The sequence below is a fragment of the Rhea americana genome, unplaced genomic scaffold (genome assembly GCF_003343005.1).
Source record: "Rhea americana isolate MKP2758 unplaced genomic scaffold, rheAme1 scaffold_120, whole genome shotgun sequence".
In the NCBI taxonomy this organism is placed as follows: domain Eukaryota; kingdom Metazoa; phylum Chordata; class Aves; order Rheiformes; family Rheidae; genus Rhea; species Rhea americana.
The window spans coordinates 2,663,378-2,685,724 of record NW_028185262.1 but is presented as its reverse complement, the minus strand read 5'-3'; the positions used below and the strand labels follow the sequence as shown (position 1 = coordinate 2,685,724).

At 42.2% G+C, this 22,347-nt stretch overlaps 1 protein-coding gene across 1 annotated transcript; it reads right to left on the bottom strand.

The window, feature by feature from the left end:
- LOC146600474 (uncharacterized) lies at nucleotides 1-19,423 on the bottom strand. The gene is made up of 6 exons (XM_085324736.1): nucleotides 19,334-19,423; nucleotides 13,258-13,336; nucleotides 7,064-7,099; nucleotides 1,957-2,028; nucleotides 1,311-1,852; nucleotides 1-125 (listed from the first exon to the last, which is right to left on the bottom strand). The coding sequence occupies exons 1-6, from the start codon at nucleotides 19,421-19,423 to the stop codon at nucleotides 33-35; spliced, it is 912 nt and encodes a 303-aa protein (XP_085180862.1). The 3' UTR covers nucleotides 1-32.
- Between the last annotated feature and the right edge of the window lie 2,924 nt (nucleotides 19,424-22,347).

The window sequence follows — 22,347 nt, the reverse complement described above, 5'->3', positions numbered from 1 at the left end:
GATATGATCCTGAATGCCACCTCTTCTTCATTTCATTTTACCTCACCCTCTTCTACCCATTCCTTCTCCTCCTGTTGAGAGCTGTTCCTCGGCTTTAGCCATGCGTTCCTCCTCTTCTCTTTTAGCTGAAAAGTCAACAGCATAAACACATGAGCAATTTTATGAAATCACTGGAAAATAAGCTGCTAATATTTAAAAATATAGGCCTCTGTCCACAGTCTGACTTAAAAAAAGCTGTTTTGGTATGTGCCTAAATCCAGCTGATCTGCAGAAAGCTTAAACACACACTTAAACACAGACTGAAGCACCCTTTCTGAGTGAAGCTATTTGCCCAAATTGGAAAACACATTAAAAGGAGATATGCTACAGAAATGACATATACTCAGGACAGCTCTGGAGCCCAGGAAACAGAGATAGCCGCAAGCTGGACCTGCAAACCCAAAATGAAATCAGAGACTATGGAGATGAGATCCAGGTTTTCCTGTGTGCAGTCCTGAATGCAGAAGGTGGATGCTTAGTGATGCTGCAGTCAGCCAGCTTTTCAAATGAGCTCCGCACATGGGAACAAATATGACCAAAGGCCTCGCACCCCATGGGGAGCTGCTGGGTGCCGAGCACATCTGAAAATCGGCTCTCAGAGTGGGCACTGAGCCCTGGCAAATTTAACTCCCAGCCCTGCTGAAAATCTGTCACTACATCATTAATGTTAAAAGACAGGTTTTTCAAATGGGAAAAGTGCATTTATCAACCTCAGCAAACTCACGAACAGCACAAGGCATAATTGCTCAAACGTCAAATAAAAATTCTTGTCACAGTAAACATCAAGTGTAGACCTTTTTTGATCCCCAAATATGAATACTTTAGAATAGGATGAGCATGTGGCCAGCGGGGCTGTAATGGAGAGTGCTTTGTATCCTTAACTATACCAGGCATGATAAAGCGCCCCTTATCATGAAAAACAAAACAAAACAAACTCATGTGAACGACAGCAGGAAACCAGATGGGAAAAGAACACAAACTCTTAGCAGGAGTTTCAAGGATTTTTTTTTTTTTTTTTTTTTTTGATTACGTTCCAATTTTCCAGAATAAAAATTTTGTCCATAGCTCAAGGCTAAGCAGGAATATAATCCCATCCAGCCGAGGCATTCAGAGGGCAAGGTTGAAAGGCTCTGGCCTTTCTAGAGCTTTAGCATCGGCTCTAGAGCTGCAGCCTCCCATACCATTGAGTATCTGTGAACCTAACTAAAGAGGAGCTACATCCACATCCTGTTTTCCCCCAAGAGGCAACTGGAGGCTGTGATGGTCTCTACCTCAGCTATTGCTGATTGCAACACCTTAGCTACTTCTGATTTTGCTATCCTTTCAGCTGCTCTGGCAAATGCTTCGGCAACTCTTTCTCCTTCCAGATCTTCTGAGACTTCCATCACTACCACTGCTGCTTCTTCTGCCTCTGCCTGCTCTGCTGCTGCTCTTTCAGGGGTGATCGTCTCTTCACATGGGCCTGCTCCCTCTGGGATTTCCATCTCCCTTGTTTCTTCTGCCTGTTCTTCTGCTTCCACCTTGGCTTGTGATGCTGTTTCACCCTCTGCTGCTCCCTCTGGTGCCGTGACAACTAGGCCTTCCATTTCCCCTGCAAGGTCACCAATGCCCAGTTTAGCTGGATAACTGTTCTCAGTGGACGGCACAGGACTGCAGCGTCTGAGAGCTGGTCGGGATCCTGTTGGCAGAAGATGCAAAGAATAAGCAGCATAAACACAAACAAGTGCATTTCCTAGCATCATTACAAATAGTTTGGTGAGGACCTGGAAATGAGGCAGCCAGCAGCAGTTGCCTCCGTAACAATCTATGTTTTCTACACAGACGCAGAACAAGAGTCTGGGATTCAGAGCATCTGCTCAGTAGCACAGCTTTGACTCTCACATCCCCGTCCTATACTCTCCTGTGGGTGGCAGTTACTTTTGGGACCTGAATTGAGGCCAAGAATACAACTGTACACCAAAACATCTTCAATACCTCGTATCAGGTGGTCTGTGAAGCATTTAGAGACAAAGAAGAGAATAAAGGGAAGACTGACTCTTTTCCAAGATCTGTTTGCTTAACATCCCAGAAAAAAAAATGTTTTCTCTACCAGAGAAAACAGAGCATGAATTCCAGGAAACATATAATTTAAACGTGTTTTTTTTCTAAACTATAATGCCCTGGTGAACCTTCAGTGAAAAGAATCGAAAGGACTTCCCCACAAGCAGGAAATAGCAAGCTTGAGTCAAACAGACATTGTGCATCTTCTCCCAAAATTTCTGCCAATGCATCTCACTTCTGACCTGCAACTGCTGCTGCAGTCCTGTGATCCTCATACGCAGCTAGGCTGTTCTGTTTCAAAACCGTTGCTATCACACAAAGTCTAAATCAGGATGTTCCTCCCAATACAGTGCAAACTCCAGCAGCCCAGAGAGGTGAAATTTTGACAATTAAATAATCATTTCTGGTGAATACATAAAGACACTGTTCGAGCATGTTTGTAACACTGTCTTATATACATATATTAATTGACTTTTTCATTAGAAAGGTCCTCTGGCAAATGTACCTCTACTCTCAGGTCAAAAGATAGACTTTAGAGAAACAAACTTTGAGAGAAGTTGTAGTAGAGATGCTCTTCCACCTCAGAAGTCAGGAGAAGCCAGAGAGGTGATTCTTGATGAAATACATTGAATGAATAGAGTTCAGGAGTCAGAGAGAGCCGTCATCAGAGAGGGTCTGTTCATACCCACCACTCTGGGCAAAGAATCACCTTTTGATTCATTACCTTCTGTTTTGTCTCTTCTTTCCCATGGAGACCAGTACAGGCAGTTGATCAGCCAACAACTAACTTTCRGGCATGTAGTTATGCAATGACACAAAGGGATTATTGTAGCATGGGAGGCATCCTAACACAGGCAGCACAGCATCAGGGTTTGGCACAGCTCACAAACCCCAGGTACATCTCCACAGGCAGTCTCAAGAAAGAAACAAGTAACGCTTGTCAGACGTGCTAAGCAGCTGTGATCTGTGGGGGATCCTAACGCAAACACTCTCAGGACAGTGGGAGGCAGGAGGTGCTGGCTGTTCCCAGCTCACATATGCTCCAAAAGCCAATGCCAGGGAACATGAGGTAGACCTTATGAAATAGTGATGACACCACTATTCAATGCCATTTAGCATCAGTAACTGAAGAACAACTAATTGAAGACAAAAAAAGTGCAAAACTGTAAAAGGACAAGATGGCCTAAACAAGAGGTGCCTGGCAATAGAAGGGGAAAAAAGACGGGAGCGAAAAACGAGAAAAGGAGAGCTAACACAATATAGAGAAAAAAATCTGGAGAAGAGGAAAGAGGGGTGCAATGTTCTTCATTGCTAGGGGAAGGACAGTTGTGCTCAACAGCACACAGAGGAGACCCAAAGGGCCGACAGCCACCTGAAGCACCCTGGCATGCGCATCTACATCCTGTGGACACAAGTCACTCACTCATTTATGCCACTGAACAAGTTACCTGCATATCTGCTTCATTAAATAGTAACCCTGTAGGTCTGCTGACAACAACATACTTCTCTCTCCTTTGGTAATTAGCCCTGAAGGCTGGTCACGCTCACTGGCCATGAAACGCTGCAACAAGCAGCCTTTTCATGCCACAAGCTTTACCTTTGTCCCTGTCTGTTCCCATCAGCCAGGTAAAAGGAAGGCACGATGCCTGTCTGACACCAGCACTCCTCAGTCACATTCACGCTCTCCCCAGCCGAGACGCATGCAGATGTCTCTCAACAGGACAAATATGAGCCTGTTAGCACGGTCAGCCTATGACCGCAGAAACCAGGACTTTCAGCCTTTTTCCTTTTGCTTAGGAAAAACAAGGTCAGAACTAAGAACAGCAATTTGCTGCTAGTCGGCTTGATACAGCTGCAACTTGATATGCTGGGAAGAGGAAGGGTCTTATGAGGCTCCAGAGATATAGGAGAGGAAGCGCAGGTTTTTGTTTAAGGAACTGGACAGGAACTGAAGACTCAGCCCTTCTGCATAACCCTGGGCACACTGTGTGCTTGCCAAACYTCACCCGAGGTCTGAGTGTCGTTCTGTAATTTATGCCACTGACAGCAGGACTTGCCTCCCCACTGTGTGTGCATGTCAATCATGACAAGGCTACTAACTGGTCCCAGTTAGTGGTATCCCCACAAAGGCAATAAATAACCAAAATCTACTTCCATCAAAGTAGAAAGATTCCACTACCTTCTGAAGACCCTGAAACGTACATCAAGTTAAGCTAAAGCTGACATGAACTCAGTATAGGAGAGTAATTTTAAAAAGCTATTTTAACCTCTTTGTCAAAAAACAAAGGAGAAGGCAGGTTAGTAAAACTCAGCCCCTTCAAAAGTGTTAGGAAGCTGAATCAAAGCATGCGCAACCAAGAGCTCTAGATTTATCATCACATTTCACCTCCAAAATATTTTGGAGATAAATTCCAGRCACCTCAGCAACTAGAACAATGGAGAAGATTAAAAGTAAACTTTCCTAGTAATTCACCCTGTTCTAGCAATGAGACCACAAACCTGGGAACAAAAYATCACCTGTACTCTGACTTGCGATACAGTCTTAAGTAAGTCACACCTCTCTCGCAGGCTTGGGGTCCCTCACCTATAACATGCTGCAGTGCAAGGACTGCGAATTAGCAAAGGTTACTCCTTATTTTACGCTGCCTGAGGTTTGGCCACCACAAGTTTGATTTTTCACGAAGCTCGGTATCTGCAGTTTTTGTGTATGTACACATTAGCATTTTCAACCACGTTTGCATCAGAGCCAATTTAATCTCATAACATCCAATTCAACCTCATAAATTACCCCTGAAACACTGGAGTATTATCCCACTCTCCCCAAGAAAGCAAGCTGGCAGACTCTTGGTTGAAGTAACCATTCATTCAGCTGCACTACAATGTTAAAAATCCACTGCCTTCCTACTCAGAGCACTTGGATGCTAGGTCTGAACACTAAGAGCATTCCCAACCTGACCTGCCTCTTCTGAGCAATCACGTACCTTGCTCAAGATTGTGCAACCTTCGTGCCTCCCATTTGTTGTACAAACTCCCTTTGTTCCACYGGAGTCCAGGCTGAGGTCTGTTTTCTGCTCTCAAGCAATTTCATTCACTTAGGGAAACAGTTTGCAAGGCCCCTTGTTAAAATCTCTCCCACCACTTGGCAGTTGTGCAGTTTGCCCCCAGCCCATTTGTTTATGTCTGACTAATGCTCATTGCATCAAAATGAGTTTGAACCTAATGCTGTCTCCCCCAACTAAATGTTTGATGGAATGACATCGAAACCAAAACAGACAGAAAAAATTATTTCCTTTTGATAGGCTATGCTGCACAGAACTCACTATTATAAGACTCTGGTTGCTTAGAATTTTGCCAGACATTAATCTTTTGAAYTAAAACTTTCCATGCTGATTATCTGCCCCAGTTGGAATTTGGGGTAAAATTTCAGCTAAAATAGTTCACCCACTAGAGGAAAATTTTTCCACATTTGAAAAACATATATAGATATTTCTTACAAGAATTTGGCTGAAAAGCCTCAGTGCTATAGTTTGGAGCACTGATTTAAAATTTGGCAGGAAGGTCACAATAGTGCCATGGAATATATATATTTTACAATATTTAGGAGAGCGGCACATATTTGGCCAAACTTTGAGCCCCTGAAAAATTAGTTTGCATATGTTCTATAGAAATTTGCGATAGGTTGGCCACTAAAAATATTTTTCAAAGTCCTGACTTCACAACCTGAATATTCTTTTTGTGCAGTTGGTTTTCTCTAACATAATCTATAAAAATAGCCAGTGACCTTTAATGACATCTAAATGGGCTCCCAGTTTCCTTCCATGGTTTGAAGACTTAAACAATAGCCCCAAAGAAATGACTCATTACTACACACATACGTAGTCGATGCCTGGGAAACTTTGCTGGCTGTTGGWCAGCAGGAACAAGAAGGAGATTCACACCGTTCCAAAGTGTGGTGGGTTTGGGCAATTTGGGGACTCATGCATGAAAGGCTTAARATTTAGTGAGCCAACTTCCCTCCAGCCACTGCTCCACACACCAAGCCAGCTGCAGGGAGGGGATATCCACATGTCAGGGGGGAAGATGATGGAGGAAGAAATATTCTGGGTTGTCAAGGGACTTGGTGGCTTTGCTCATGCAGCTCTTGACRTAATGCTTTCCATGCCCCAAGCCTCCTGGCTTCTTAGCACAGGCCACTAAATCTTTCAACATGGTAGGGTGAAGGACTTGTTTTGCAAAATAGCATATTCATATAGGTTGGGCATGAGCATTTAATTACCCTTATTCTTAAAGGAGGAGGAAAATTTCAGAACCCTATTAAGCAGTATTCACTTGACACCAGCTTTTAACATGTGTCCTGTAACCTCAGCCAGAAAGAAACCTTCAGCAGCTCAGCTGGTGGAACTGTTGCATTTAGACCACAAGTAACATGTTTGAAATCTGAGAGAGGAAATATGCAGGTTTCTAAACAGATCAGGATTCTCGAAGCAGGGTCAGCCTGCTGGCTGACAGGCACAATATGACAACTGCCAGTGTTCAAGGAGAGTGGATTGTAGGCCAGTGAGTTATGTTGCTGCTCTGAAATCCCTGTTTCCCCAGAACTTCTTTTCTATATACCTGCCAAAGCTATTTACCCAACATAGCTATAGCACTTGGGTCATTAAACAATACCGATGGCAATGCCCAGAGAACTCTGAGCACCTATTGTAGTATCACTGAATTCCTCCTTTGATCACCATGGTCAGAAATATCTTGATTTTTATCACTCTTTAATAGCTCCCAATCAACTTTAAGAAGTTACCACAATGCTTATGGTAGAACCTTTGTCAGACCAGGGTAATCATTGACAAAACTAGAACAGCAGATCTCACTAGCTCAGCGTTGTCAGTCACATGTGACCTTCTCCATGGACTCGCTACCCCTGGGACACGGTTTCACCTTCCACGTTGAAGAYTACTCTGCCTGTGTCACGGCAGGAAAGGCTGTCAATGTGAAAGCCATTTTCTGAGTTTCCCATAAGAGCCTGTAGAGATTGAAAAGGAAGAAAAGTTGAAACACACTTGAGTCATTTCTGGAAGAAACATATTTCTGTGCATAAAGTAGGAGCTTTCATGTTCATATGTTGCCACTAATTCAGTTCAGCTTTCCCACTCGTATAACACAAAGACTCTTCCTCGCAAAAATCTGTCATCCATCATCTATGTCTTAAATGATGCTTACAAATAATCTGGAAGTATTTTGTTGTAGTTGTTACAACCTAGAKATACAGGTACCCACCACCACTTTTCCAGAGATGATCTAATTGGCACATACCTAACTACACCCYGAGCAACTGTTCACTCAGTATGTGTTTAGTGTTGAAAGTTGTTGCTTCTGTTTCGGACTTAAAGAAGGGCTCACATGCCTTGAAGTTTGCCCAAGTTTTCCAGCTGTACCAGCTTGTCTAATAAGACATATTACTTCTACCTATAAGCCTTGTCCAGCAGTATCCAAGGGATGTATCTTGTCTGATTCCAGCAGCTGTCAGTCAAAAGGAAATGAAAAGCGAGTACTCTGATACACACTTTTAAAACCAAAATGGTCAAAATAGAGCCATTTGGATGAGTTTTAGAAATGCCAAAAAATTACAGAAGTTAATTATTTCACAAATTTCAAGTTCTTTTTATGTTGATGAGAGGCTCTCTAGAGGATTTCCTATCTTTGAAAACTCTAAAGAAACTTTCAAGAAYTCAAAATATCGAAAGTGAGTTTTAGGACTAAGCCCTCATTTGATTTCTCCAGGAGAAGACAATACAAACACGCTTGACTGCTTGCTTCAGCGGAAAAGTAGTATTAACTTTGTTTCTGGATGCATTCTGTAAAATTAGTGACAATTACAGCTCAGTTGCAATAAATCTAACAAATCACACTGAGTAGCTGGGAACTCACTTCTGCACAGGAAAATCAAATCTGCAGCTAGCCTTTTAAGAGGGAGCACTTTTAGGTAATCATAAATTATACAGTTACATGATTAATCCACTAATTTTTTAGGTCGTCAAAGTCTAATAATAATACATATCATAATGCCTTTTATCCAGCTCCGTAGCATAGCGTTATGGACATTGTGTTTCTCTCTTTATTACCTAACTGGTGAGATACACTGGGAATTTTTGGACTTGCACTACAGCACCAGGCATTAGCTATGGGCAATTTACTGGATTTGATGGGCAGCTGTACGGTACATCTGCTAACTCACAGATGACTTTCTAAAGGGTTAAAATATAGTTTGATTTACAACACTTGCATGTTCCTGAGGAACAAGAACAAAAGTAAAATTCACATGTTTCTAAATGAAGTACTTAGAACATGCAGGTTGGCACAAGGAAAACTTAGGAAAGACTAAGCAAAAGAATCAAGAAGCATATTCATTTCATTTTAAATAGCAGCTGTGTCTGATGGAAGTGTCAGTTCCCTTCCTCTAACATGTGCACGCATTTGTGACAYGTTCCATTGATCCACTGATTAGTCCAGATACTTCACCTTGTACAGTTTACTAAATCATAAGGACTTCATTCTCTGGTGCTTTTGGGGAACTGTGCAGACTTCTATTCCACTACTCAAATCAGCCATACAACCAGATGATTAAGCTAAATTCCCTTAACGGAAAATCTTTGTTACATATTTAAATGAAAGCATTGAGCTGTAAAACATTAAAGTGCTATTTAATGACCATTATAGCAATATGAGAGCCAGATGGAAGCTGCTCGGTGCTGTCCAAGCTCAGCTTCCCAAGAGTGATGCTCCATATGACATAAGCCCTCTCTGCAGTATGGTCAACATCTCAGAGCAGCTCCACAACATCAGTCTGTTCACTGGAGGTCAAGTCCACGTCCTGACATACAGCCAAAGAGAACACCAGTCTCCGCTTGCTCTGGGTGAGACAGAGGGACCAAAACYCTACTTCATTAATTCCTTAACAAAAGCAGCCTTATGTTGCATCAGCCACAAAATCGCCTGAGCCACTCATTGCAACAAACTGCAACAGTTTCTAGGGCTGCTTTTGGGCTCCATCTCTTTCCACTGAAGCCAGTGGGCATCTTGCTAAATGGCAAACGGGAAAAGGCTTGGACTAACATACTCCATATAGCAGCAAAGTCCGTATGGAGTATGCACAAGAAAAGAACAAATGAATCCTTTCCACAAAGGTGCTGTCACTGAGGTGGAAAGCAGTGTCTGTTTACTACTAAGGTCATAAAACAATTGAGGAGTAATAAAGAATGAACACCATTCTCTCAATAAACCTTCATAATGAATCAATAATATATAAATGTACTAGGAATTTAATTCAGTCAGCTCTAATTACTGAAAATCCTACAGAAGCAAGTAGCCAGATCTCTCACTGTCCCAGGGACACCTGAAAGGCTCTCCTCTAATCTCTACACTAGATCAGAGAAGCAGAGTCAGAACTATTCAATCAATCCACACTGGATTCTTAAAGAAAGTTCTTATCCAAATCCTACAGTCTAATGAGAAATTATGTTTTTGAAGGAAAAAGATCCATATCCCATCACAGAAGCTTCCTCCAGCATTTGAGCTGAGACAAGTGCACATGAAATCTTGAACCTGTGCCCAGCATGATCATCAAGAACTGAAACTTTCGAATTAGAAAAATATAAAAAATAACAATAAAAATTTCTTTTCTGCAAGCCCTGTTTTGCTGCATAAATCTTGCCCCACTTYCCTTCCAATCCAGCTAAAATCTGGGCTGTGCCAAATCCCAGGGGAGACCTCACTCACAGTATTTATGATACAAGCCAGGGAGCAATTGAAATTACATAAGGCAGTTCTCATGAGAACCCCAGATCAAAGAAACCCACCTCCATTTGCATGTACTTTTAGATAAACATCAAAAAAGTCTGAAGTTCACTGAAGGACTGACCCTTTTCAGCAATCACCCTCAAACAAACCTGCATTTGCCATTTGTCTCTATGGGTGGTAAGGTCTTTAGGGCAGGCACCAAGACTTCCTATGTATTAGTAAAAYGCCAGAACCATCAAACTTTAGATCTAAATGGAGCCTGTGTCTCTAGCCACAGTATAAATAATATTCATAATCCATCTAGCCCTAACACATGACTTCATGATGACYCTCCCCTCATCTGTCCACACTACTCTAGATCAATGAGGTCAAATTTAGCAATATTTAACACGTGAAAATGAATCATACATGGTACATTCAAATGTCTGGAGATTGAGAAACAAGACATATGATCAAGTCTTATCAGAACAAAACTGAAAAAATTATAGAAAACACTCATCCATATATCTCTCTCCCCTCCTTTGGCTTTAAGCATCAGAAATTCTCCATTTGAATACCTGCTGCCTTCTCTGAAATTTAAATATAATGTAAAGTACTCCCAGAGCAGTGAAAGGAGCACAGAAACATCCTAGCAGAAATCTGCTTTTGCCTTGGCACATTACACCTGGCAAAAAAATAAATAAATTAAAAAAAGAAGGGGGGGTAAAAAATCTTGTGACAACAAGCTAGGTTTGGGCACCCTAAGAGCTCAAAATTTCACTCTTTTCCCTCGCATTAAAGTGAGCATTTTCACAAAAACTCAAGCCACAGATTATCTCCAAGGTTATTGTGATGTGACTATGAGGCTTTCTCATCAGGCTGCCAATGGGGAGGAAAGAAAAGCTTTCTGAATCAGGCCCTTATCATTTATACCACATTACAATCCAAAAAGAAAAATGACTTGCTCCAGATTTGATAGAATAAAGCATCTTGAGATGCCATAGAAGTACCCAATTTTCAATAAAGATATTAAACCTAAGCTCCAAAAAAAAAAAGGAATAATTACATCATTTTTTGCTTTGAGTTTTAATGTTAAAAGTGTCAATTTATAAAACTAGGTGAACATCCACAATTCCTAAGCAGACTGCAGCTAATTAGACCCCTTTTGATCTTTTATTTTGCCTAGAAGCTTATTTAACAACTTTACACAAAACTCAAGGTTTTGACACACTAGTGGACTGGGGGAGGGGAGAAGACAGCAGAAGAGGAAAAACTCTTTTTGCTGCTTATTAAGGTAGGAAGCTCATCATTCCCCAAGCATACATGCCATCAGTAAAACTGAGAAACACTTTCTAGTGATAAGATGGACTTATTTGAGCTGTCTGGATGGAGACATGATAGAGAATAAATATTAAAAAGTAAATTGCAATACAGATAGAGTTGTTAATGTTCTAGCATTACATACACAATTCGTGTATGAATTACTGTTCTAGGAGAAGAATATCAAAACGGAAGAATAAACATCAAGGATCTAGAGCAACAAGATGGGTTGCCTTTAATTGCTTCTGCAAATAAACTGGGCGCTGGCTTTGCAGGTGCACAGTGTTCTTTGGAAAGACTGTGAAGTGCAGAGAGAAGAGGGCACTGCAGCTTCCCACCTCAGTAGCATCCACTTGCATAGCAGATGGATTTCCAAAGGGGTCTGGTGGGAGAGGGACAGGCAGTGCCGGACATACAAGCAGAAAGCAGTGTGAGGTACGCTGCATCAGAACAAATACTTAAGTTGACTCCATCTTGGGGCAGCAGGAGGGACTAAATAATTTCTCTAGGTCCCTTCCAGCTCTCCTTCCCATGAAGCTGAAGGATTGGGAGTAAAATAACTGTGTGGGCCAGATGACATAGAAGTCACTAGGAATTCTGCACTTATCATTTCTGTGACCACATTGCAACATCTCTTCCCTTTTTGAAACATGCTATTTTTGCCTCTAAGACTTCAATGTCTCCCAGAAGCTGAAGGCAGGAGTGTTAAGAGGTCAGAGCTCTTTGCACTGTCCAGAAATTAAGCTATATTATTAAATCTAAAGAATCCAGGTCATTTGGCTCAGACCCTGACAAACAAGGAGTCAGACTGGAAAGACTTAGTCACAGTCTGGAAAAGCATGAGTTTATTTCTGGAGCTGRAAGAGGATTTTTGTCCCATAACATTGCTTCATTCCTTGTAATAAAGCATACAGATGATGCAAATCAGCTTTCACATGTACCGACTATTGTGCAGCAATGTGGAGGTAGGGGGTACAATCTGAAAGGGGAGGGCCTTCAGCAGCCRTTGGGCTTCCTAGGACCATGGATGGGCAGGATGGGCCAACAGCATGAGGCTGGGCCCTGCCCAGTCACTGAGGAACAACTTGAAACCTGGAGTCTTGTGTAAATAGGCTTTTAGATGGTTTAGGAAAGGGTGCAGATACTGTTTGATAAGGGCTTGTGGTCTTTTACATTAGATAACATCTAGGTCATGCCTAGCAACATGGAGGTAAGATGTGTGCTGCTGGGCAGTTGCCCTGGCACATTTGTAACCTCAGTTTGCCCATTCAGACAATGGAGAAGACCTATGCCCTCCCAACATGAAGAAGAAAAACTGACTCCCAGGAGTCTCCAAAATCCTTCAAGATCGTGGGACAAAACTGCTCAATATCAGCCSCCCTGCACAGGGGCTGAGAAACAGCCAAGAGGAAAGCCAACCCCCCTGGCTGTTTCAGAATAAAAGAGTTGGTACTAACATCCTCCCAYCCCAATGCAACTGCAAGATGAGACCATTCCCACTATATCCTGCCTAGGCATCCTGGTGTCTCAGCACTTGTTAGCTGAGCTTGCACAATTTCATAGCATTTGCCTGTAGTGCGGTATCATTCCCATTCCCTTGGGATGGGAGATTCTCTTCTCTGCAGTAACGGGCTCCAGTCTTCAAGTAGTTCCTGTCAAACTGGATAGATCTGAAATGACCACAACCCTTCAGATTTACCGATACATGCTTCAGTTGTGTTAACTCCCACTCTAAAGGGCACAAATCTGGGACCTGGTCTAAACTTCAGTTCAGGGATAGTAACACCCCTCCTTTTCTTGCACTGCCACCACTTACTTGTAACTATCTTCCACCTCAGGGGGAACGTCCTAGTTTACCTGACAACTCTAAGATTCATTAATCAAATAGGCATAAACATGCTGATCACAACTCTCATCCCTCACTGAACTGTTACAGCCTCTCCACAYCCATGCAACCACATAACCTTCTAGAGAATCCCAACCTCCAGCTCTAGGCTGTGCTCTGACTACCTTGCTGCAGACTCACAACCCCTAAGAAAGCCTTAACCATTGCATTCAAATTGTTGAAAAATTGGTTTTCCTCACCCGGTTCAGAGGCCATCATGGCTTGCAATTTTACTTCCTTTTCTCCTTGCTCTCCTTGAGGTACTTCAGCTGAATGGGGCTTCAACAGAAGAGAAGGAGAAAGTGATTGCAGACAGTACATATATAACAGCAGCAAGAGCTATTTCATCTCTTATGCTATGCATCACAGTATTAATGATTTCAAAGAAAACCATCTGCAAAGCTAAAAGCTTAATGTAGCAACAAAAATCAATAGTGTGCTCAGAAAATCCCCTGATGCTGGAGGCTTGCAAGCATCATTCAGGTAGGCAGCACTGGGGCATTCCCTCTGGTAACAGCAGCAGGACGGGCCATTAGAGAGGGGAGGCTGCTTTAGTTTATTCTCTTTGTCATTCTAATATAGATCTTCCCTTTTCAGATGCTGTTTGTACCTTCATACTGTGGTTTGAGTGCATAAATAGAATGAGTCCTAAAAGCTAGGATCAATACATCTTGCATTCCTTTTTAGATGGCAGGCAAAGAGAGCACAGCAAAAAGGAGATGGCCAAATGCCATATAGGCATAAACAGCAAGTTCCTTGACACTGCAGTTTTACCATTTAAAGTATAAGTCCAAATATGGACTCAATGTTAGTTAGTAACTACAAGAAATATTACTAGTCACACTTGCATTCCTAGAACAGCTCTCTGCAAATAAATTCAAGCCTTTCTCAAATGCTAATAATTTATTATGTATCATTATTAATAATACTGGCAAACAGTACTGCTTAGATGCAGAGACTAAGCAGAGAGGCTGAGCTACCCAAGACATCACAGAAAGTCAATGTCACATCAGAGAAAGAAGTCAGCTCACCTGCCTCCTGCCATGCTGCCTTTGTCACTAAAGCATCCTTCCTTCCCTCCCAATGCTTCATGGTTTCCAGGCAACTTGGAATTGTAATTAATTTACCTGGAACCATCACAGCCAAAATAATAGTTGGTAGAAATCATAAAAGCTCTTTTTGCCTGTACATACAAATGCTGTTTCAAGGAACAGAAGCAGTTGGGAATGCCAATTCCTGGTTTCAGTAGCAACTTCAAATGCAGCAAGTCTGCTCAGTCTGAGCTGTCTCTTTTTAAGAGCTGATTATTCCCCATTTTTTGTTTGTTCGTTTCATACCCCAGACTGCTGCCTAGCACRCAGAGGTTGTGCCATGGGAAGGCCTTTCCTTGACTTGGCCACAGYGGGCACGAAAATACTCCTAAAGGAAGCTTAACAAACAACAGCAAACAGCCTGGCATAGCTCTTGGTCAGCTCCAAATAAACAAGGAGCAGATGGAAGTGAGTCAAAAGAAAAATGAATYGGAGGGAAGATTTTAAAAAGCAGCTACCTGTCAGGGTTTAATTTTGTCTCTGTGTGTTAACTGAATTTGAAAGAACTGGCATATTCTGGGTAAATTCCAGAATGAAAGTTGGTCCACACAAGTAAAAACTAGCTACAGAKAGTTTATAGACACTGAAGTGATGTTCATGTACTGAAGATGATCTCTGGAGCRTGCAGGCACAAGTAACAGCTTAGGGTGCACAGGCCACCCTTGCCTATCCTAGGGTGTCCCTGTACCCCAGGATCACCTATGCATTCTTAGAGGAAAGCGTGCAGAAGGTCAATGAATTGGTGACACAAGGCTTCTCTACAGTTTGTTTTCTACAGTCYGATATAATTTATATGGGTTTCTTAATTTGACACTGCCCAAATTAAGGGACAGAGATAGTCTCTACTTCCATTACATATGCTTGCCAGATCCACAGAGCCCTATTCTCTGTGTAAGAAATCTCCAAGGATTCCAATTGTTTTAAATAAAAAGCATAAGCAAGTGAAAAACAAACCCTCTTCTGCCACCTCCTCAGCAAGCATTATGCAACCCTACCAAAAAACACGGCTGCCTCTGCTTTGCAGTAACACTTGCTCTAACAAAAGCACGAATAAGTCACCAAGTCATTCAGCAAAATCACATCTAATATGTCAAAATATTTCAGTTTCACTCAAATACTTTAAAATATTTAGTGCTATTTGTTTCATCTCTTAACCTTTCTGTTAGGCAAGCCAGATTTCCTGCTAGAAAACCGAGTCAAGTAMCCTGCCTAAGATTATAGAGGAATGTTGCCTGAACCAAAATAATAACTAACATCTCATCCCTCAGTCTGTCCTCCTCCAAAGAATGAGGCTCCACTCCTTCCACTTCAGTACATCTCATCCTGGCTTTTATCCATTGCTTATTCCTCTTATTTCCTCTCACAAAATCCAAATAAACCTGTACAATGCTAACTGTGCTCCGACAAAGTAAAAGGTGGAAGAAAGGCATCTCGTTCACTTATGCTCCCACTCAGGCAGTCGGGACAGCGTGGTGCCACAGGTCCCTCGGGGCCGCGCTCAGTCTTCTTGCAGTATCTCAGCAGGGAGGGTGCCCACCGTCTCCCAGGGTCGGCTTTCTGCAACTCGCTCTTCTCACTGACGTTTCAGAGAACAGCTGCATTAGCATTTAGGGATGGAGCTTTCAGTTCTCCTTTGCTGCACTCTTTTCCTGYGCTTGATGCAGTACCTCAACCCTTCCACCCGTGTTCCTTTGGAGCTAAGGCACACCAAGAAGCCTTAAGACACATTTACAAAGTGATGACTCAGAGTCTGTCCAGAAAGCTCTATGAATAAAAGTACTTTTGTTTTCACAAATGTCTACAAGCTGCATTTAGGAAAATGGGGAAGAAACATCTGTGTACGCACAGCAACAGCACAGGCACAAGCTGCAGCTGTGAAGCCCCTTTAGTTTGGCTGATGCTGCCTACTAACTGCTGGCATAAATATAGTAACAGTGTTGCACATATGGCAGGCTGTTTAATTTTAGAAATCAAAACTTTTGAGTGATTAAGTTAGTCATCCTTCCTCAATTTGGGACCAATACAACAGTACCAGAGGCAGTGGTCATAACCACTGTGGTTTGCAAGAGAGAAAGAGAGCGTGTGTGCGTGCTCATGCAGAGGCAGGGACTACCAGAAGCAGTATTCTGCTTCACTCAGTCTGTCTTTCAAAGCAGCATCATGTARAAGGAAAAAACGAAAAGCAGCCTTCAAATGAAGAACAGTGCCTGCAGATCTGCGTGCATGTACATGCACATCCTGCAACATGCTTTGTGTAAACACAAGCTTGATTCACGTAGCAGAACTGTTGCTCTGAACACACAGTTTGAAGAAGTGAAACTAAAATAATTTTGTGCCAACTGGCCTCCTGCCTCTGGAAACAGGAGGCATTCAAATCACAGCCGGTCCCCAAGGGAAACTAATGAAAAGGCAACTGGGAGTCAAGTTCAGCCAGTGCAGATGCCACAGTGCAAACGTGTCCACATCAGAAGCAAGGCGAGAGCGAGCTGTGTGTTCAGACACTGCACAGATCCCTACCACCAGCTACTCTTGTCTTACTGTGCTCAATGGCCCTGTCTGTGCCAGTGCTCACACCCCCTCCGTGCATGCAGCGAGACCCTGATGCACCACAGAAGCAGCAGTCTCCTTCCCAAAACTCCACACTTATCCTCAGAATTCAGCACCAGTTGCATCAGAAGGGCTGCAAAACCCAACGGTATCTTTCCCTTCTAGYGAAAGCCAACGAAGGAAGAAAGCAAACAAGTCATGGAGGGATTTTCTGTTTCTCTAGACAAGCACACTAAGAGCAGTTCAAAAGAGGCTAATTAAATTCCAAAATCCCTGTGCAAATATATTAATAATGATTTTGAAATGAGCAGCTAACCAAGGAAGTTCTCAAGGTGGGAAGTATTTGATACACAGGAGTGCGTGAGGAAGAGCTGCTCAGTGCATGCTAGAGACAATCTCTCTGGATAGCACAAGTGTTCGGGGGAGTGGACAAAAGTAAACGCTCCTGAGTGCAGGAACAGCAGCGYCCACAAGCTGCAGGAGGATAGAGAAGGCAATTCCCTTACTTCCCAATACATGGGAAGCAAAGCAAACACTAAATGACGTGGCTATAAGTCTGAATGACCATTGCATAGCCCCAAAGAGCTCTTATTACATATTTCCAGCTTCCTTTAAGCCCAGAATATATAAAAAGCAAAGATAATTCTTCTCATCCACTACAGGAAATTTCCAGAAGTCAGATAAATCCTCTTCCTCTTCCCACACAATCCCAGTCAAATTAAAGAAAAAAAAAGAAAGAAATTCACAGGCCACAACACATATATAATAATTACATGTGGRGAAGTGTTTGCTCTGCAGTCACAAAAACTTTTTACTTAATTTTTCTTGTTTCTGCAACTTGCGTTCATAACAGCACTGACAGAAACTGTGTATGAAATGCTGCTATTCTAACGGGAACCAGTCTCCACTCCTTGTACATGAAGCATGAAATGATGAGAAATGGATAATTTCTTATAATTGGTCATGGGACGGGGTAGGAAATCCGACATTGGTACATACTATCCACTCCCAYGGTTAATGGAACCTCTCAGTTTCAAAGCCATCATTCTCACAAGCCAGCAGGGCAATAGTACCAGCTTCATTTTAAGCACAGTATACCAAGATYCAAAGAAAAGTGAAGTGCCCTCATGAAACTCACAGCAAAGCTTGAAATTAAACTTACTGGTTGAGGCCCTGAAAACCAAGCCATCCTATCTTCTCAGTCAAATTTCCAACCATAGTCACAGCATTACTCCCTCTTTCTCCTCATTTTCTTTTTCCTGTTTCTTCTCTGCATGTCCTTACTTAGTCCAATACAATTAAATTGTTTCAGGCAAAATCCCATGGGGTATTGATTCCCATGCTTGTTAAAATCCAGATCCATTATACCTCCCTTTTTGCTTTCATTCATTAATTTTATTGTCCTATAAAACAAAATATTTTCTGATGAGATATATTCACCATGTCACCACTACTGCTAAAGGTATACAGCTGCATCATCTTCCGGAAACTTGTTTATTTAGTTCATAAATCCTTGTTTCAATATTTTGCTAAATACAAAAGTCACACGTACAAGACAATAAATTCCAGAGTCATTCTTCCTTTGGTTTTGACAATCAAAACTGCAGCTCTTTCCCCAGCCCTCAGGTACCTCTTTTAAAGAGCATTCAGCAGTATGATAACTTTAGATAAACCATTTAACTTCCAGAGGGAGCTTTGTTTATGTATACATACACAGTGTAGTCCTCTGGGTGCTCTCTTATTTTCACTGCTGTCTGCTGGGAAGCAGAGTTTGGGCGAGTGTGTTACTGGCAGTCCCTGCTTTTTGCATTACTAACTTGTCTCATTCAAAATTTAAGAATCTCTTTCATGATCCACAAGCAGCTATATTTTTATTGACCTCAGCAGTATGCTGAGTATACTGCTACTCTGCAGTTTCAACAACTAGAAGAGATTCAATAATTGTTTTACTATTGTGTTATTTTTGCAGAAAGCTGAGAAGCAATAAAGTAAGGAATAAAAATGGAATAAAAATGATCAAGAACTTGGGGAAACTGATTTAGGAAGAAATACAGTAAAGGAGGGGGAAACCTATTCAGCCTTGACTCATATTTGAATGCTACAAAAAAAGGAGGAGAATTATTTAGGGCTAATCTAACTGGTAGAACCAGAAGAATAAGAAGTTAACTGCAAAATTCAACTAGACTACCATAAACAGCCTTTAAGCAATCCAATTTGTTAAGTCTGCTACAGAAAGGGATAGAACTTGTATTTTAAAACAGCCCAGACAAAACAAATCAGAGGTGTGACTGCCATATGTAAGTATGCACAGAGTACCTCTAACATAGCTAACCTGCACACTGATAGCAGCAAAGACGCGGCAAGATATACTTCAGTGCAAGTGAGCTGCTCAAATGCATCCCCGTGACTTTAGGCAGAAGTAACCCCTGCCAACACTCAGGTCACTGCTGTTTCTTTGAGAGCTCCACATAACAAAACATATGAAAGCTCTGGGATGGCCCGAGATGGCAGAACTTCAGGATATCAGATTTATCCCCTTATAGTCATCTAATTCAATTCTGAACGTGCCCTAGGGCTGGGACAGAAGAACACACGAATGAGAGTTCCCTTTGGCATGGAAGGGGGCAGCCATTCCTACCTGGACCATTAGTGTTCCCTTGTGAGGTTTCCCGCGGGGAGACCAGCCCTTTGGTACAGCTGCGGCAGCACAGGCATCTCCTGCTAGCATGGTCCTCATATTTGGAATCTAGTAACTACTCATCAGGAACCTAAATGCTTTTGATCAGAAATGTGGTGAGCTTTACTGTTCTCGTACCTTCCTATGCATCCTGGGGTAAGGATTTCAACTGCACTCCATTCTCATTGCACTTAATAGTACTGAGCTCATGAAATAGGAAGAGGAATGGTCACAGACTGCTTGCAAAGACTTTACAGTCTTTCCCAAATCAATGACTATTGATATGCCTGAGCCTTCTTGGTAATAACAACATTCATTATACTGTGCCACCACAGAAGGGTTTTTATGTCAGGTGGGTTACATCTCATTCCTAACATCTCTGTCTACAATATTTCAGCCAATTCTCTGTTCTTCTGTTGCCCACTCTTCCACATACTGGTGCAATTAAAATAAAAAATAGGAAAAAAAAAACCAGGAGTTATTTTCAAAATCATAGATCTCTACAAATAGCATTCCCCCCCACCCCCCCCAGTAGAGGATTCCATTCCTGGTGGCTCTCCCTTTTCCTTGCTGAGCTTGAAAATACTAAGAAATCTTTAAAATTCTGTTAGCGCAGATTTATCTTGTAGTCTCAGGAGTAAGGGGATAAAAAAAGTGCAAAAAGTTGACTGCTCAGAGAAAGGTGCAACCTAAAAATTCAGATGCACTGCACAGGTATTTGAACACCCTCTAAGGCTATTCTTAGAGAGGAAAACCACCAGCTCAATGCCACCGTTCAAGTGGTGGGATGACAGCCAGCCTGGATGACCTAGCAGTACAGATGGTATGCAAGTAACCATCTAAACACTGTGGCTTAGTAGAGAAAGGCAGAACAGAGCTGGCAGATAAACAGCATTAGTTGTTTGGGAACAGAAAGACCTCTCTGGCTGAGCTAAAAGTATTGGATACCTTAGTAAAGCCATTTCCAAGGTAGCTTCCATCATATGTAAAGCTACTGTCAAATTCCAAGAAAAAATTCATGTCTGCAACATACTCTAAAGTGAAAGAACACACAGGTAACCTGCACCAAACACCAAGCATAAACAAGTATTTGCTTTGCACAGCTTTTTGTCAGAAAAAGGCATGATATCACATCTCAAGTGTCTGAAGGTTAGCCAAGTTGGTCAGTGGGCCAGAGCAGGGCATCTTGGCTTCTATTCCCTGCTTAGGGAAGGAGTATTGCCCAACAGTCAAATCAGCTGAACTAGGATCTAGCTCAACATTGACTCACTATAGGACCTTCAAAAACATGCTACATATCTCACCTTCACCAGAGGGAAATGGCAGGATTTACCCAGTTCCCTGTATGTGTGTGTATGGGGTAATTCTTGTTCATGAGGTGCTTTCAAATCATTGGCTYAGAGGTGCCAGAGAAAAGCAGAGCCTTCTTGTAATGTGTCCTAGCCTTATTCTACATGGTGCTAACAGCCTAGGTCAATGCATGCGAATTTTTTCCAGCACTCCATGAGTTCTTCTGCATAGCAAAGTTAAAGCAGGCGAGAGAAAGAGACACGTCTCCGTTTGATTGGCTGTGACTAGCTGCAATTAAAAACTATAATTTATTACCCTGGATTACGAGTATAATTTCAATGCAGAGAATTAAGGTTTTCTTCTGAGATGGAAATAAAGATTAATTTTTAATTTCCTTTCTCATTGCACATTTAAGAGCAATGGACTCCATAGAAAACTACAGGTCAAAATAGTTTTATGGAGGAATGACAATGTTCCGTTACCGAATAATTTAATGCTCTTGCTGCCTTTTTAATATTTGACTGCAGCTCCCTCATGCGAAACAACGGCAACAGACGCTATACACATTTGCTGCAGGACTCAGGTCAATGTGACTTTGAAACAACAGAAAGTTTCACTAATCATGACTTGAGCAGCTCCGAGTTCCCCTGACGCAGTGAGCGGCCTTCCACAAGGACGACACGCACGGCCTTTCCGTAAGGGTAGGCAGCAGGTCTAGGGAACGGGAAGGGCAAGACTGAACAGCAAGGTTAGGGGAAGTAGAGGGCACCAGAACGGAGCAGTACAAGGGGCAGATAGCYGCAGGAGGTGCATCCCACCTGGGATATGAGTAACTATATTAAGATAAAGCAGAAGAAACACTGTCTGGGAAACACTGCTGTAGGGCAGCAGGATTGGAAGGTTCTGCCTGCAGGCAAAACATGTTCTCATTTCCACAGCACATCAACAGAGCACAGGAAAAACTGTGAAGCACAAGGTCATGAATTCACTGCRGGCCTGCCACTGTAACAGGTCACTGCTTTCCACAACAGCTCCCAGCCAGGGGGGAGAACATCCCAGGAAAAGCTGGGAAATCCACACCATTACACAGCAATTCCGAACAGGCTATAAAAAGAGAATGCAATGCAGCAAGAGGAAGGAGAAGAGGTTTCTCTCAGGACAGGATTTTCTATTGATCTAGATAGCAGAAAGACAACACTGAATGCCTTAGGCCCAATATTTGACCCTGGCCAACTGGCAGTGAGAGGAAATGTCAATGAAATTTAAAAGTATCTTAAATCATTGCTCTGGTAGCAAACAATTAACAAAAAAATCTGCCATACTAATGACTTTGATTCCAGTTAATTGAATAATCCTACGCTGACAGAGCCATATGCTAGATGACCTAATAATAGGTCTTTCCAGTGCAGGGCTTTTTAAATTTATTTGTATCTTATAATTGATATCTCAGGGTATAAATGGGATTAGATGCCTAAGTRACACAACTGCTGCTCACTTGAGGTTTAAGCTGACAACTGTGCAGGGTCACAGGGAAGAATGATCCCCCAAACACATAGGAGTGATTTCCAGTGTGAAATCTGTTGGAAAAGGGGAAAGGAGAATTAAAAAACACCTCTTACCAGGGATGTCAGAGGTGGTGCAAGACAGAATAGCAAAATTGCTTTTCAATAGTCCCTGTTCCTCTA